At 47.9% G+C, this 19,533-nt stretch overlaps 1 protein-coding gene across 9 annotated transcripts in view; it reads right to left on the bottom strand.

Annotated features, from left to right (window-relative positions):
- POLN (DNA polymerase nu) overlaps positions 1–19,533 on the bottom strand; it is an 86,495-nt gene extending 66,962 nt beyond the window's left edge. For all 9 annotated transcript variants that reach the window (XR_009549058.1, XR_009549057.1, XR_009549059.1 and 6 more), the window contains exons 1-2: positions 19,182–19,533; positions 1,203–1,399 (exon numbers count right to left, since the gene is read on the bottom strand). Coding sequence is in view for 6 of the 9 variants with exons in the window: in XM_060188353.1 (XP_060044336.1) it covers positions 1,203–1,399; positions 19,182–19,442 (458 nt within the window). In the remaining 3 variants the exon portion in view is untranslated. The remainder of the gene's footprint in view (positions 1–1,202; positions 1,400–19,181) is intronic.

Genomic DNA, 19,533 nt, shown 5'->3' with positions numbered 1-19,533 from the left:
CACCACCGCCTGGCCCACCTGTGACAGCCATTTTTTCCATTTTATTTGACAGGACAGAGAGAAATTGAGAGAGGAGGGGGGGTAGAGAGGGAGAAAGACAGTGAGACACCTGCAGCCCTGCTTCACTGCTCATAAGTTTCCCCTGCAGGTGGGGACTAGGGGCTCGAAATCAGTTCCTTGCTCAGGTCCTTGCTTAGTACTGTGCGCTCGCCACTGCTCAGCGCCCCCAGAGAGACCTTCATGCCTGAGGCGTTAAGGGCCCCATTCAGTCCTCAACACCACCATAAGCCAGAGCTAAGCCGTGCTCTGGTTTAAATTTTACAAAGTGAGACAAAGCATTGTTGGTGTTCTTGAGTACCATTTACTATCTGGAAGCAAGGATGATTTTAATGATCTATGGGTAAGGGAAGAGGTGTGATGGACAAAGTCATCCGGGAGGGGCAGCAGTGGGGCGTTAAGGCTTGCTGTCCCTCCCGCCCTCCCTCCTTCCCTCTTTTAACCCTCCCCCCTTCCTTCCCTGCTCTCTTGTCACCAGTGTTACTGCTGAGGCGGGGCGCTTGCACTATATGACTTCATGGATCCTGGTGACCTTTTATAGTTTTTAACTGATAGAGACAGAGAGAAACAAAGAGTGGAAGAGAGAAGCAGAGAGGGAGGGAAAAGAAAAGAAAAGAAAAGACCCCCTGGCTGTGCTGCTCCGATGCTCATGAAGTTTCCCACGCAGGTGGGGCTTGGTGGCCTGAACCCGACTCCTCTGAACCCGAGTGATGTGGGCTCTGGTGGGCTGTGCCACCACCTGGCCCCTCGCAATGCTTCTGTCACCAATTTGCCATTGAATGTTAGTTGTAAGCCAGGAACAGGCTCCACCAGGAGGATGGAACCTCCGTTCCAGAAGCTTGTGTGGGGGGAGAATGAGCTTGAGCTGGTGTCGAAGTGATCTCCCAGATCTACCGTCTTACTCTCACGTGACCGTCTGTAAGTTCTAGATATCTGAGTCATTTACACCGGGGCTTGGGAAACTCTAAATCAGGCCAAAAGAAGGCATGTAGATAGGATTTAAAGTAATGAGTGCTTTCTCTCTCTTTCCTTTCTTTCTGAGAGAGAAAGGAGGAGCTACCCACAGCATCGCTCCAGCACATGGGATGCCGGGCCAAACCCAGGACTCCATACCCCAGCTTCCGGGCCCATGAATGGTTTCTTACCTGGCAAATTGATTATGTGCCTCTTGCTCCTGGCCCCAGAGAGAAGATTTCTCTGTTTTTATGTAGAAGTACTGGTCACTGAGTGTGCTGTCATGCTCTGAAATGTGGCCCGAGGCTGAAGTCCCCAGGGGACCACTGCCCTTCTCTGCCTCCCTCTGCAGACACATCACAACTCCTTCAGCGGAGGAGGGCGGGGCCTGCAAGCACACACAAAGGCTGAACATTACACAGAGAGCGCATCTGGTCAAGAAAGATGTGTCGTGTTTTATCATTAAGCAAAAGACGAGAACTGAAATTTGTAGAAGAAGTTGTTTTTTTTGAAAGATTCACTCATTCCTATGAGAGACAGACACAGAGACAGAGAGATAGAGACACCAAGGGACCAGAGCACTGCGCAGCTGTGGTCTATTTTGGTGCTGGGGATAGAAGCTGGGAACTCTGGGGCCTCAGGTGTGAGAGACCTGACTTTGGGCAGCACGTCTAATGAGGCTGAAGTCCAGAGTCAAGACTCTTAATCTCACTCTCCCAGTCAAGCTTCCTCCCTACTCAACAATCATAATGAAAGTCTTAGCCATTGTGATACAAGAAAAGGAAGCATGAGGCTCATAAACCATAAAGAAAGGAAAATAGCGGGCTGGTGGTGGTGTACCTGGGTGAGCACACATGTTACAATGCACAAGGACAGGGTTCAAGCCCCCAGCCCCCACCTACAGGAGAAAGCCTTGTGAGTGGTGTGGTAAGACTGCATGTCTCCTCCTCTCTATCTCCTTCTCTCTCTTTTGTTTTCGCCTCAGGGTGATTGCCGGGGCTCGGTGCCTGCACTAGGAACCCACTGCTCCTGGAGGCTCTTTTCCCCCATTTTGTTGCCTTTGTTGTTGTTATTATTGCCATTGATGGTGTTGCCGCATAGACAGAGAGACATGGAGAGAGGAGATGAAGACAGAGAGGGAGAGAGAAAGATAAACACCTGCAGACCTGCTTCACCGCCTGTGAAGTGACCCCCCCCCCCGCAGGTGGGGAGCCAGGGGCTCGAACTGGGATGCTTACGCCGGTCCTTGCACTTGGCGCCATGTGCACTTAACCCAGTGCAATACCACCTGAACCCCCTCTCTCAATTTTTGACTGTCTCTATTCAATAAATAAAATAAAGATAATTTAAAAATTAACTTAAAAAGAAAAAAGATGGGAATTCAGGCGGTAGCGCAGCGGGTTAAGCGCACATGGTGCAAAGCGCAAGGACCGACGTAAGGATCCTGGTTCGAGCCCCCGGCTCCCTACCCGCAGGGGAGTCGCTTCACAGGTGGTGAAGCAGGTCTGCAGGTGTCTTTCTCTTCCCCTCTCGGTATCTCCTCCTCTCTCCATTTCTCTCGGTCCTATCCAACAACGACAACAGCAGTAACAATAAGAACTACAACAACAATAAAAGACAAGGGCAACAAAAGGATAAATAAATAAATAAATAAATAAATAAATAAATAAATAAATAAATAAGATGGAGTGTCCACTAGACTAGGCACAAGGACCTGAATAGAGTCAAACCTCTAGCTATCACACACACTATAGCTGCAGAATCAGGCAGAAATCAAAGGGCAAAAATCAAAACCAAAAAGATGGAAAAACGTATCAGGCTGGAGAGACAACTCCCCAGTGGGGTGTCTGAAAAGCCATGGGCACAACCTGGGTCCAAGCCCTGGCACTGCATGCAGCAGCAGTTCTCATAAGAGCTCCAGTGTTGTGTTCGATCTCTCTGTCCCTCTGAGTGAATAACAAAATGGGCACAGGACCAGTGACACTATGCGCGCATCAAGGACCCAAGCCCCCTTACACACACTCACACACTCATACTCGCACACACACACACTCACACACTCGTACTCACACACACACTCATTCACACACTCCTACTCGCACACACACTCACTCACACACTCCTACTCGTACACACACTCACTCGCACACACACACTCACACACTTGTACTTGCACACTCACACACTCCTACTCACACACTCACTCACACACTCGTACTCGCGCACACACACATTCACACACTCGTACTCGCACACACACACTCAGACACTCCTACTCGCACACACACTCACACACTCGTACTCACACACATTCACTCACAAACTCGTACTCACACACACAGTCACTCACACACTCACCCACACACTCGTACTCGCACACACACACACACACTCCTACTCACACGCACTCACACACTCGTACTCACACACACACTCGTACTCACACACACACTCTTACTCACACACACACACACTCAATCACACACTCCTACTCGCACACACACACACTCGTACTCACACACACACTCACGCACTCGTACTCACACATACACACTCACACACTCATACTCGCACACACTCACACTCATACTCGCACACACACACTCACTCACACACTCGTACTCACACACACACTCACTCACACTCGTACTCGCACACACACTCACTCACCTACACACTCGTACACTCACACACACACTCACACATGTACTCGCACACAAACACTCACTCACACACTCGTACTCACACACACACACTCGTACTCACACACACTCACACACTCGTACTCACACACACACTCACACTCGTACTCGCACACACACACTTACACACGTACTCGCACACACACTCACACACTCGTACTCGCACACACAGGCACTCACACACTCATACTCACCCACTCACCCACACACTCGTACTCACACACACACTCGTACTCACACACACTCAATCACACACTCCTACTCGCACACACACTCGTACTCACACACACACACTCGTACTCAAACACACACACTCGTACTCACACATATACACTCACACACTCGTACTCGCACACATACTCACACACACCTACTCGCACACACACACTCACACACTCGTACTCGCACACACACACTCACTCACATACTTGTACTCGCACACACACTCGTACTTGCACACACACACTCACACACACCTACACACACACACTCACACATTCGTACTCGCACACACACACTCACACTCCTACTCGCACACACACACTCGTACTCACACACACACTCGTACTTGCACACACACTCACTCACACACGTACTCGCACACACACACTCACACTCCTACTCGCACACACACTCACACACTCCTCGCACACACAAACTTACACAGTCCTACTCGCACACAAACACTCACACATTCGTACTCTCACACACACACTCGTACTCACACATACACTCACACACTCGTACTCGCACACACACTCTAACACTCCTACTCGCACACACACTCTAACACTCCTACTCGCACACACACACACACTCACACACACTCACACACTCGTATTCGCACACACACCCACACACTCAATACACCCACACACTCAATACACACACACTCACACACGTTCTCGCACACACACTCACTCACACATCGTACTCACACACACACTCGTACTCACACACACACTCACACTCGTACTCGCAAACACAACTCACACACTCCTACTCGCACACACACTCACTCACACTCATACTCGCACACACACTCGTACTCGTGCACAAACACACACACTCGTACTCGCACACACACACTCGTACTCGCACACGCACACTCACACACTCGTACTCGGACACACACTCATACTCGCACTCACACACACACATACTCACACACACTCACACACTCGTACTGCACACACACACTCACTCACACACTCGTACTTGCACACTCACACACTCGTACTCGCAAACACACTCACACACTCGTATTCGCACACCCACACCCACACACTCGTACTCGCACACACACTCACACACACTCGTATTCGCATACCCACACCCACACACTCGTACTCGCACACTCACTCACACACTCGTACTCGGACACACACTCGTACTCGCACACACACACACTCACACACTCGTACTCGGACACACACTCATACTCGCACTCACACACACTCGTACTGCACACACACTCACTCACACACTTGTACTTGCACACTCACACACTCGTACTCGCACACACACTCACACTCATATTCGCACACCCACACACTCGTACTCGCACACACACTCACACACTTGTACTTGCACACACACTCACACACTCGTATTCGCATATCCACACCCACACACTCGTACTCGCACATACACTCACTCACACTCGTACTCACACACACACACATTCACACATACTTGCACACACACTCACTCACTCGTACTTGCGCACACACACACTCGTACTCACACACACACACTCACACACTCGTACTCGCACACACACACATTCATACTCGCACACACACTCACACTCGTACTGGCATACACACTCACACACGTACTCGCACACAGACACACTCACACTCGTACTCGCACACACTCACGTACTCGCACACAGACACACTCACACTCGTACTCGCACACACACTCACTCACTCATAATCTCACACACTCATAACACACATACACACTCACACACTCGTACTCGCACACACACTCTCACACTCCTATTCGCACACACACACTCACTCACACACTCGTACTCACATACACACTCACTCACACACTCGTACTCACACACAGTCACACACTCGTATTCGCACACACAATCACCCACACACTCAATACACACACACGTACTCGCACACACACACACACTCACTCGTACTCACACACACACTCGTACTCACACACACACTCGTACTCACACACACTCACTCACACACTCGTACTCGCACACATACACTCACTCACACTCATACTCGCACACACACTCACACTCGTACTCGCACACACACTCGTACTCGCGCACACACACACTCGTACTCGCGCACACACATACACACTTGTACTCGCACACACACACTCACACACTCGTACTCGCACTCACACACTCGTAGTCGCACACACACAGGTACTCGCACACACACACACACTCACGTACTCGCACACACAGAATCACACACTCGTACTCGCACACACTCACTCACACACTCGTAGTTGCACATTCACACACTCGTACTCGCACACACACACCCACACACGTACTCGCACACACACACACACACACTCGTACTCACACACACACACTCACACACTCGTACTTGCATACACACACTCACACACTCCTACTTGCACACACACACTCACACATTCATACTCACACACACACACTCATACTCGTACTCCCCCCCCAAACACACTCACACACTCGTACTCGCACACACACTCACTCACACAGTCCTACTGGCACACACATTCACTTACACAATCCTATTTGCACACACACACTCACTCACACACTCGTACTCACACACACTCATACTCACACATACACACACACTCGTACTGCACACATACTCTCACACTCCTACTCGCACACACACTCACACACTCGTACTCACACACACACTCACTCACACACTCATACTCACACAGTCACACACTCGTATTCGCACACACACTCACCCACACACTCAATACACACACTCACACATGTACTCGCACACACACACTCACTCACACACTTGTACTCACACACACTCATACTCACACATACACACACACTCGTACTGCACACACACTCTCACACTCCTACTCGCACACACACTCACTCACACACTCGTACTCACACACACACTCACTCACACACTCATACTCACACAGTCACACACTCGTATTCGCACACACACTCACCCACACACTCAATACACACACTCACACATGTACTCGCACACACACACTCACTCACACACTTGTACTCACACACACAATCACTCACACACTCGTACTCGCACACACACACTCACTCAGACTTGTACTCGCACACACACACACACTCACACACTCGTACTCGCACACACACTCACGTACTCGCACACACACTCGCACACACACACTCGCACACACACACTCACACACTCGTACTCGCACACACACTCGTACTCGCGCACACACACTCACACACTCGTACTTACACACACACTCACACACTCATAGTCGCGCACACACACTCACACACTCGTACTCGCACACACACTCATACTTGCGCACACACACTCACACACTCGTACTCGCACACACACTCACACACTCGTACTCGCACACACACTCATACTCGCACACTCACACACTTGTACTCGCACACACACACACTCATACTCGCGCACACACACACTCACACACTTGTACTCGCACACACACACTCACACACTCATACTCGCACACACACACTCGTACTTGTGCACACACACTCACACACTCGTACTCGCACACACACACTCACACACTCGTACTCGCACACACACTCGTACTTGCACACTCACACACTTGTACTCGCACACACACACACTTGTACTCGCACACACACACATACTCGCATACACATACTCACACACTCGTACTCACACACACACTCACACACGTGTACTCGCACACGCACTCACTCACACACTCGTACTTGCACACACACACTCACACATTCGTACTCGCACACACTCACACTCGTACTCACACACTCACACTTGTACTCCCCACACACACACTCGTACCCGCACACACACACTCACACACACGCACACACACACACACACTTACTCGCACACACACACACACTCGTACTCGCACACACACTCAACACATTTGTACTCACACACACTCACACTCGTACTCCCACACACACACTCAAACTAGTACTCCCACACACACTCACACTCGTACTCGCACACACACATTCACACACGTACTCGCACACACACACACTCACACACACACTCGTACTCGCACACACACTCACACACTCATACTCGCACACACACTCACTCACACTCGTACTCGCACACACCCACCCACACACAATCGTACTCGCACACACACTCACACACATATTCGCACACACACACACACACACACTCACACACTCGTACTCGCACACACACACTCACTCACACACTCCTACTCGCACACACACACTCGTACTCGTGCACACACTCACACACTCATACTTGCACACACACTCACTCACACACGTACTCGCACACACACTCACTCACACACGTACTCGCACACACACTCACTCACACATCGTACTCACACACACACTCGTACTCACACACACACTCACACTCGTACTCGCAAACACAACTCACACACTCCTACTCGCACACACACTCACTCACACTCATACTCGCACACACACTCGTACTCGTGCACAAACACACACACTCGTACTCGCACACACACACTCGTACTCGCACACGCACACTCACACACTCGTACTCGGACACACACTCATACTCGCACTCACACACACACATACTCACACACACTCACACACTCGTACTGCACACACACACTCACTCACACACTCGTACTTGCACACTCACACACTCGTACTCGCAAACACACTCACACACTCGTATTCGCACACCCACACCCACACACTCGTACTCGCACACACACTCACACACACTCGTATTCGCATACCCACACCCACACACTCGTACTCGCACACTCACTCACACACTCGTACTCGGACACACACTCGTACTCGCACACACACACACTCACACACTCGTACTCGGACACACACTCATACTCGCACTCACACACACTCGTACTGCACACACACTCACTCACACACTTGTACTTGCACACTCACACACTCGTACTCGCACACACACTCACACTCATATTCGCACACCCACACACTCGTACTCGCACACACACTCACACACTTGTACTTGCACACACACTCACACACTCGTATTCGCATATCCACACCCACACACTCGTACTCGCACATACACTCACTCACACTCGTACTCACACACACACACATTCACACATACTTGCACACACACTCACTCACTCGTACTTGCGCACACACACACTCGTACTCACACACACACACTCACACACTCGTACTCGCACACACACACATTCATACTCGCACACACACTCACACTCGTACTGGCATACACACTCACACACGTACTCGCACACAGACACACTCACACTCGTACTCGCACACACTCACGTACTCGCACACAGACACACTCACACTCGTACTCGCACACACACTCACTCACTCATAATCTCACACACTCATAACACACATACACACTCACACACTCGTACTCGCACACACACTCTCACACTCCTATTCGCACACACACACTCACTCACACACTCGTACTCACATACACACTCACTCACACACTCGTACTCACACACAGTCACACACTCGTATTCGCACACACAATCACCCACACACTCAATACACACACACGTACTCGCACACACACACACACTCACTCGTACTCACACACACACTCGTACTCACACACACACTCGTACTCACACACACTCACTCACACACTCGTACTCGCACACATACACTCACTCACACTCATACTCGCACACACACTCACACTCGTACTCGCACACACACTCGTACTCGCGCACACACACACTCGTACTCGCGCACACACATACACACTTGTACTCGCACACACACACTCACACACTCGTACTCGCACTCACACACTCGTAGTCGCACACACACAGGTACTCGCACACACACACACACTCACGTACTCGCACACACAGAATCACACACTCGTACTCGCACACACTCACTCACACACTCGTAGTTGCACATTCACACACTCGTACTCGCACACACACACCCACACACGTACTCGCACACACACACACACACTCGTACTCACACACACACACTCACACACTCGTACTTGCATACACACACTCACACACTCCTACTTGCACACACACACTCACACATTCATACTCACACACACACACTCATACTCGTACTCCCCCCCCAAACACACTCACACACTCGTACTCGCACACACACTCACTCACACAGTCCTACTGGCACACACATTCACTTACACAATCCTATTTGCACACACACACTCACTCACACACTCGTACTCACACACACTCATACTCACACATACACACACACTCGTACTGCACACATACTCTCACACTCCTACTCGCACACACACTCACACACTCGTACTCACACACACACTCACTCACACACTCATACTCACACAGTCACACACTCGTATTCGCACACACACTCACCCACACACTCAATACACACACTCACACATGTACTCGCACACACACACTCACTCACACACTTGTACTCACACACACTCATACTCACACATACACACACACTCGTACTGCACACACACTCTCACACTCCTACTCGCACACACACTCACTCACACACTCGTACTCACACACACACTCACTCACACACTCATACTCACACAGTCACACACTCGTATTCGCACACACACTCACCCACACACTCAATACACACACTCACACATGTACTCGCACACACACACTCACTCACACACTTGTACTCACACACACAATCACTCACACACTCGTACTCGCACACACACACTCACTCAGACTTGTACTCGCACACACACACACACTCACACACTCGTACTCGCACACACACTCACGTACTCGCACACACACTCGCACACACACACTCGCACACACACACTCACACACTCGTACTCGCACACACACTCGTACTCGCGCACACACACTCACACACTCGTACTTACACACACACTCACACACTCATAGTCGCGCACACACACTCACACACTCGTACTCGCACACACACTCATACTTGCGCACACACACTCACACACTCGTACTCGCACACACACTCACACACTCGTACTCGCACACACACTCATACTCGCACACTCACACACTTGTACTCGCACACACACACACTCATACTCGCGCACACACACACTCACACACTTGTACTCGCACACACACACTCACACACTCATACTCGCACACACACACTCGTACTTGTGCACACACACTCACACACTCGTACTCGCACACACACACTCACACACTCGTACTCGCACACACACTCGTACTTGCACACTCACACACTTGTACTCGCACACACACACACTTGTACTCGCACACACACACATACTCGCATACACATACTCACACACTCGTACTCACACACACACTCACACACGTGTACTCGCACACGCACTCACTCACACACTCGTACTTGCACACACACACTCACACATTCGTACTCGCACACACTCACACTCGTACTCACACACTCACACTTGTACTCCCCACACACACACTCGTACCCGCACACACACACTCACACACACGCACACACACACACACACTTACTCGCACACACACACACACTCGTACTCGCACACACACTCAACACATTTGTACTCACACACACTCACACTCGTACTCCCACACACACACTCAAACTAGTACTCCCACACACACTCACACTCGTACTCGCACACACACATTCACACACGTACTCGCACACACACACACTCACACACACACTCGTACTCGCACACACACTCACACACTCATACTCGCACACACACTCACTCACACTCGTACTCGCACACACCCACCCACACACAATCGTACTCGCACACACACTCACACACATATTCGCACACACACACACACACACACTCACACACTCGTACTCGCACACACACACTCACTCACACACTCCTACTCGCACACACACACTCGTACTCGTGCACACACTCACACACTCATACTTGCACACACACTCACTCACACACGTACTCGCACACACACTCACTCACACACGTACTCGCACACACACACACACACACACACTCATACTCGCACACACACACTCACATACTCGCACACACACACTCACTCACACACTCATACTCGCACACACAAACTCACACACGCGTACTCGCACACACACACATACTCACGTACTCGCACACACACTCACTCACACACTAGTACTCGCACACACACTCACTCACACACGTACTCGCACACACACACTCACACACACACACTCACACACGTACTTGCACACACTCACTCACACACTCGTACTCGCACACACACACTCGCACTCTCACTCACACACACACTCTCACACACATTCTAACACATACATTCACTCACACACACACATTCACACACAGAGACCCTATATATACATTAACAACAAAGATGTAAAAATAACCTTTAAGGGAGTCGGGCGGTAGCACAGAGGGTTAAGTGCATGTGACGCAAAGCGCAAGGACTGGTGGAAGGATCCCGGTCCGAGTCCCCAGCTTCCCACCTGCAGGGGAGTCGTTTCACAAGCAGTGAAGCAGGTCTGCAGGTGTCTGTCTTTCTCTCCCCCTCTCTGTCTTCCCCTCCTCTCTCCATTTCTCTCTGCCCTATCCAACAATGACATCAGTAACAACAATAAAAAAACAAGGGCAACAAAAGGGAAAATAAAATAAATAAATAAATAAATAAATAAAATAACCTTTATAAATTATCGGGGGGTAGGCGATAGTACAATGGATTAAGTACACATAGCAAGAAGCACAAGGACCGGCGCAAGGAACCTGGTTTGAGACCCCACTCCCCACCTGCATGGGGGAGACCTGACAAGTGGTGGAGCAGGTCTGCAAGTGTCTCTTTCTCTCTCCCTCGCTATGTTCCCCTCCTCTATTTCTCTCTGTCTTATTCAGTAAAATGTAAAAAATTGATCACCAGGAGCGGTGGATTCATAGTGTGGATACCAAACCCCAGCAATAACCCTGGAGGCAAAAAGAAAAAAATTATCTGAGGCTGGACGGTGGCACACTCAATAGAGTGCACATGTTACCAGGTTCAAGCCCCCACTCCCCATCTGCAGGGGGAAAGTTTTACGAGCAGTGAAGCAGGGCTGCAGGTATCTCTCTTTTTCTCTCCTTCTCTCTCTCTCTCTTTTTTTAACTTTATTTTTCCTATTTATAAAAAGGAATAATTGACAAAGCCATAGTTTACTTTAATGACAAAGATACAGAGAGAGGCAGAGAAGAGAAAAAGACCCCAGAGCACTGCTCAGCTCTGGCTGGCAGTGGCACTGGGGATTGAACCTAGGACCTTGGAGCCTCAGGCATGAGAGTCTTTTGCAGAACCATTATGCAATCTCCCCAGCCATTTTTCTCTACCCCCTTCCTAACAATTTCTATGTCTCTATACAAATAATAAATAAATAAGAAAAAACTGTTTGTTGTGTAGCACCGAGCCCCAGTGATAACTCTGGTGGCAATATAAATTTTAGAAAAGAAAGAAAAAAAAATTTTTTTTTGCCTCCAAGGTTATTGCTGGGGTTCTGTTCCTGCACTATGAATAAAGTGCTCCTGGAGGCTATTTTTCCCATCTTGTTGCCCTTGTTGTAGTACTTGCTGTAGTTGTTTTTGTTGTCATAGCTGTTGTTGTTGTTGGATAGGATAGACAGAAATGAAGAGAGGAGCGTAAGACAAAGAGGAGGAGAGAAAGATAGACACCTGCAGACCTGCTTCACCGCCTATGAAGTGACTCCCCTGCAGGTGGGGAGCCAGGGGCTCGAACCGGGATCCTTACGCCGTCCTCGCGCTTTGCGCCATGTGCGCTTAACCCGCTGCGCTACCGCCTGACTCCCAAAGGAAAGAAAATTAAGCCTATTTACATCACTGAACTCCAACTCAGGGATTGAAAAAACTGTTAACTTATATAAAATGGTTAAAACAACAAGAAAAAATATTGGAGACTCGAACCAGGACAAGAGTCCAGCTAAAAGTCCTCCAGAGGGTGAAGCACAAAATGAGTTCAACATCCAAACATTAGCTAAGGAAATAATAACAGGAGTGAGTAAAGAATTTGAAAAAATTGTAATCAGAAATGCAGGAACAACAAATGAGAATATGGAAGAAAATTCTAATTATCTCATGGTTATTAGAGAGCTGAAAGCTGAAATCGCTGAGCTAAGAAGGCAACTAGCTGAACAAGCTAAAACAGTCTCAGAGCAGGGCAACAAAATAGATGAACTCCAGAAAGCAGTAGAGGGCAGAGAGAATAGAATCAATGAGGCTGAAGACAGAATTAGCAAGATTGAGGATGAATTAGAGACAACTAAAAAAGAAGTAAGAGATCTCAAAAAGAGATTAAGAGATGCTGAAAACAACAACAGAGTCCTATGGGATGACTTCAAAAGAAACAATATACGCATTATTGGCTTACCAGAGGAAGAAAGAGAAGGGGAGGAAGAAAGCGTTCTCCAGGCCATAATAGCTGAAAATTTCTCTAGTCTAGACAACACCAAAGACATAAAGATTCAAGAAGCCCAGAGGGTCCCAAACAGAATTAACCCAGACCTAAAGACACCAAGACATGTCATACTTAGATTGGAAAGGAATAAGGATAAAGAAAGGATCCTCAAGGCTGCAAGAGAAAAACAAAGAGTCACCTACAAAGGAAAACCCATAAGATTAGCAGCAGACTTCTCCATACAAACACTACAGGCCAGAAGAGAATGGCAAGATATCTATCGAGTGCTCAATGAGAAAGGCTTTCAGCCAAGAATACTATATCCTGCTAGATTGTCATTCAGACTAGATGGAAGCATCAAAACCTTCTCAGACAAGCAACAGCTGAAGGAAGCAACCATCACCAAGCCTGCCCTGAAAGAAGTTCTGAAAGGTCTCCTATAAACAACCAGACCACCACAAATAGGACATATCTCAGAACACTCTAAAACTCTACAAGAATGGCGTTAAAATATCTTCAGTCTTTGATATCAATAAATGTCAATGGCCTGAATTCACCTATTAAAAGACACAGAGCAGGAAGATGGATCAGAAAACACAACCCAACAATATGTTGTCTACAGGAAACCCACCTAACTCAACAAGACAAACACAGACTTAAAGTGAAAGGATGGAAAACTATCATTCAAGCCAATGGCCCACAAAAAAGGGCAGGAACAGCTATTCTCATATCTGACATGATAGACTTTAAAATAGTTAAGATTAAAAAAGATAGGAATGGAGATGTCACCGTGTGCAAGGACCTGGGATCGACCCCCTGGTCCCCACCCACAGGGGGAAGCTTCCCGGGCGGTGGAGCAGGGCTGCAGGTGTCTCTCTGTCTCTGTCTGTCTCCCTCATCAATACCGCTGCTGTTTATATAAATGCAAAACACACGTCACACATTTATAATCCGAATAAATTACGATTCATTCACTGGTCTGAATGAAAAATTGGTCTGAATCACAGTGATCTAAAGTATAATTCGATGAATAAGAATGTTCTAAAGCGGAATCAACTGAAGGGTAGAAATTCCTTTTTTTTTTTTAAATAAAACTTATCTGTCTCAAAAAAAAAAAAAAAAGAAAAGAAAATTAAGCCTAAATAAATTATCATGTATAACAACTAACTTATTAAAAATTGAAATTCTTATCCACAAAACAACAAAGCATGTATAGGATCTGTATGCTGAAAACTATAAAGTAATAATGAAAGGAGCCAGAGGAGATCTAAAGCAGACAGACTACAAAACCCAGAACAGGGGCAGCTTGGAACATTCCTGCTCATGACCACAGAATGTGAGCTCAGATCTACAGGGATGCAGAGGTCACAAAGGCTCCTAAGCTGAATATGGGCCCCAGATCACATCAAATCAATGGGGTTTACAGTCTACAATATTTATACCCCTTTCCCATATTAGAGAGCTACTCTCTTCCCGGATCCAGCTTTCTGGTCCTTTTTCCAGCCATGACATCATCTCCTCAGACAATAACTTGGATCCACCTGCATATCAGATTTCAGGATCAGGGAAAAAAAGAGAGAGAGAGAGAAAAAAAAAAACTAATATAGCCACAGGCCCTTTGGAATATAACTAAAATATGCCTACTAGCTATCTACAAAATGGAGGACACCTCAACTCTTCATCTGCACTCCAGCCTTTAGACTGATGATTAATCAATAACTTGTTTGGCTTTATATGTTAACTGTCTTTTCAGCCACCAGGTTCCAGATGCTGGCAGGATGCCAACCAGACTTCCCTGGGCAAAGAACCCCACCAATGTGTCCTGGAGCCCCGCTTCCCCAGAATCCCATCCTACTAAGGAAAGAGAGAGACAGGTTGGGAGTATGGATCCACCTGTCAATGACCACATTCAGCGGGGAAGCAGTTACAGAAGCCAGACCTTCCACCTTCTGCTCCCACAGTGACCTTGGGTCCATGCTCCCAGAGGGATAAAGTATAGGAAAGCTATCAGGGGAGGGGATGGGATATGGAGTTCTGGTGGTAGGAATTGTGTATAGCTGTACCCCTTACCCTATGGTTTTGTCAGTGTTTCCTTTTTATAAATAAATAAATAAATAAATAACAGAATAGTATGTCCATATCCAACAACATAATCAAGAAAACCCAAGTACAAGAAACATGAAAAAATATACCAGCCCACAACACAACCATTTAAATATTCAAAGACTTAAAACTACTAATAAAGAGAAAACCTTAAGAAGTGGGTGGGGGGGGGGAGATCTCCTAGATGCTAACAGACTTCTGACGAAACAGGTTAGAAGGCCAGATACATTATCTTTAAACTTTCAAGAGGAAAAAGAAATCAGTCAACTTCCGTCACTTAAGGCAAAAAGGTCTTTGAAGAACAAAAAGCAAATGGGGGGCAGGCGGTTGTGTACCCAGTTAAGTGCATGAAGCACAAGGACCCTCACAAGGATCTGGGTTTAAGCCCCTGCTCCCCACCTGCAGTGGGGAAGCTTCACGAGTGGTGAAGCAAGTCTGCAGGTGTCTCTCTCTCTCTCTCTTTTCCACTCTATCTCTCCCTCCCCTCTCAATTTCTTTCTGTCCTATCCAATAAAATGGGAACAAATGATGACAGGAACAGTGGATTCATAGCACTAAACCCCAGCAACAACTCTAGAGGGGAAAAAAAGATTGAAATGCAAATCAAGATTTGTATATTACACTGAAAGCTACAAAACAATGCTATGAGAAATTTAAGTTTAAATAAATGAAAAGTACCCTCTGTTCATGCCTCAGAAGACTCACAGGATGGAGAGGGCTTGCTGGGCACTGCACATCTTGTAAGGTAGGATGTCCAGCACCACACAGGAGCGCCACAGTGGCGCCGTTCTGGTGCTGTGGAGGCTAGCCTGCTCATCCCTGTCTCTGTCTCTACCTGAGTGAAGAAGTCAGCTGGGCGCAATGAAATCGTCCATGTGTGAAGACCCAACCAAAAAAAAAAAAAAATGAGGAGGAGAAGAGAGAAAGAAGGTGAGGAGAAGAGGAAGAGGAGGAAGATACAAGGAAGATGAGGAGGAGAAGAGAGAAGGAGGATGAAAATGAAGAGGAGAATTGTAACTGCTAAAAGCTGGGTGCCGCGGGACAAGCGCGTGCAGGTCTGGCAGGAATTGGCCTGTAACCCACCCGTTAACATAAAATAAATAAACCTAACTCCCTGCCCTCCAAAACAAAAAGGAAAAGAAAAGAAAGAAAGAAAGAAAGAAAGAAAGAAAGAAAGAAAGAAAGAAGGAAAGAAAGGAAGAAAGAAAAGAGTAGTCCAGGAAGTGGCGCAGTGATAAAGCTTTGGACTCTCAAGCATGAGGTCCTGAGTTCGATCCCCGGCAGCACATGTGCCAGAGTGATGTCTGGTTCTTTCTCTCCTCCTATCTTTCTCATGAATAAATAAATAAATTCTTTTTTAAAAAAAGAAAGAAAGAAAGAGAGAGAGAAAGAAAGAAAAAAGGAAGAGGATGGAGAAGGAAAAGAAAACAGAGGAGGAGGAGGAGGTGAAAGAGAGGAAGAGAAGGAAGCGGTCAGTACTGTGAAGATAGTGGCCTGGGAGATGCGCAGTAGCGGAACACTTTATCTTTGGAGTGAGTTGCAGGAAGTGTGTCGTCTCAAGACTGCTTTGGGTAATCTGGTTTTCTTGTATTTTCCTATCATTTTTAGAATCAGCTTGTCAATATTTGTACACATCAGCGGAATCTCAATACAAGTCGTGATGAATCTGTAGGTGAATTTTTGGAGTCTTTTGTCATTACCAGGACTTCATTCTCCACACTGACATTTTCTCTCCACGAGGGTTATCGCTGGAGCTCCAAAGTTGCATACTATTGCTTCTGGTGGCCAATGTTCTTTCTCCCATATAGAAACAGAGAAAATAGAGAGGGACAAAGGGGAGTGACCGAGGGAGAGCGCAAAAGAGAGACGCCTGCAGCCCTGCTCCAAAGCTTCCACCTGCAGATGGTAGCCAGCAGCTTGAACCCCGGTCCTCAGGCACAGTAATCTGTACATTCAACCAGGTGCACCACCACCCAGGCCCAGGATGACTTGTTCAGGTAGAAAGAAGCAGATAAAAGAGAGAGAAAGACTACAGCACTGAGACCCCCCCCCCCCCGTATGGTGGCGGCCGGGCTCAAAACTGCAGAGCAAGGCAGACACCCTCCCAGCAGGTATCTTCCCATCCCATTAAAAAACTGAGGGGCTGTGACACACTCGCCATCCCGCAGAATGTCCCAGGCCCCGTCCCTGCACCGGGCAGGAGCACCACAGATGGCAGGGAGGCAGTGGTGCAGTATTTGGTCTCTCCCCCTCACAAAATGCAGACTGGGAACTGGGCTGTGTAGTCCCGCTGCACAGAGCATGCACAGGCTCCTGGGTTCCTCTCCAGACATGGCAGATAGACAGAGACGTAGGGGTAAATATACGCTCACAGATCAAAACTAAAATACATAGGGCCTAATCCTAAAATAAGCAAATGATTTGAATAGCCATTTCAGCGAAGAGCATCTATGAGTGGCCAATAAGCACACGAGCAGGGGCTCCACATCACTAGCTGCTAGAGAAACGCAGTTGAAAGCCGCAGTGCGTCCCCCTGCAGCCTAAGTCAAGGCGAGTGTTGGCAGGGGGTGAAGGGTCAGCAGCTCTGTATATAGAGTGCATTCTGGCTATTCTTTTTATTTTAATATGAGAATGGTGCATTACCACTCACCACTGTGGAATACAAGAAGGATGTCAGAACCATACACTATGCAAGTGGGGTCCCTGGTCACTGACCTGGCTAGTTCCTAGTTGGGTTGAACCATCCGGGTATATCAGAGTTACCACCAGGGCTACTGCCTGTTTGAGCAGTTCCATCAGCCGACATTTCTCCGAATCATCCAAATACCTAATATCGTGAAAGTATTTTCTGAATGTTCTTGAGTTCTCGGAGTTTGTGTCAGTTTCAATCTTTTGAGTATCTTCTCCCAACATCACATGTCTCCTTGTTCCATCTTGGGAGCCCTTCCATGGGATACACTTTTTCTTAAGGTCCATGTTTTCTGTACTTGAATTCTCTCTGTTTTCCTGTTTTCTTTTCCGTGGAAGTTTCTGTGGTATAGAAGCCTTCTCATTTTCTTGTGGAATT

The sequence above is a fragment of the Erinaceus europaeus genome, chromosome 3, assembly GCF_950295315.1.
Source record: "Erinaceus europaeus chromosome 3, mEriEur2.1, whole genome shotgun sequence".
Classification (NCBI taxonomy): domain Eukaryota; kingdom Metazoa; phylum Chordata; class Mammalia; order Eulipotyphla; family Erinaceidae; genus Erinaceus; species Erinaceus europaeus.
Note: the sequence above shows the minus strand (reverse complement) of the source record. Positions and strands in the feature narration are given on the sequence as shown.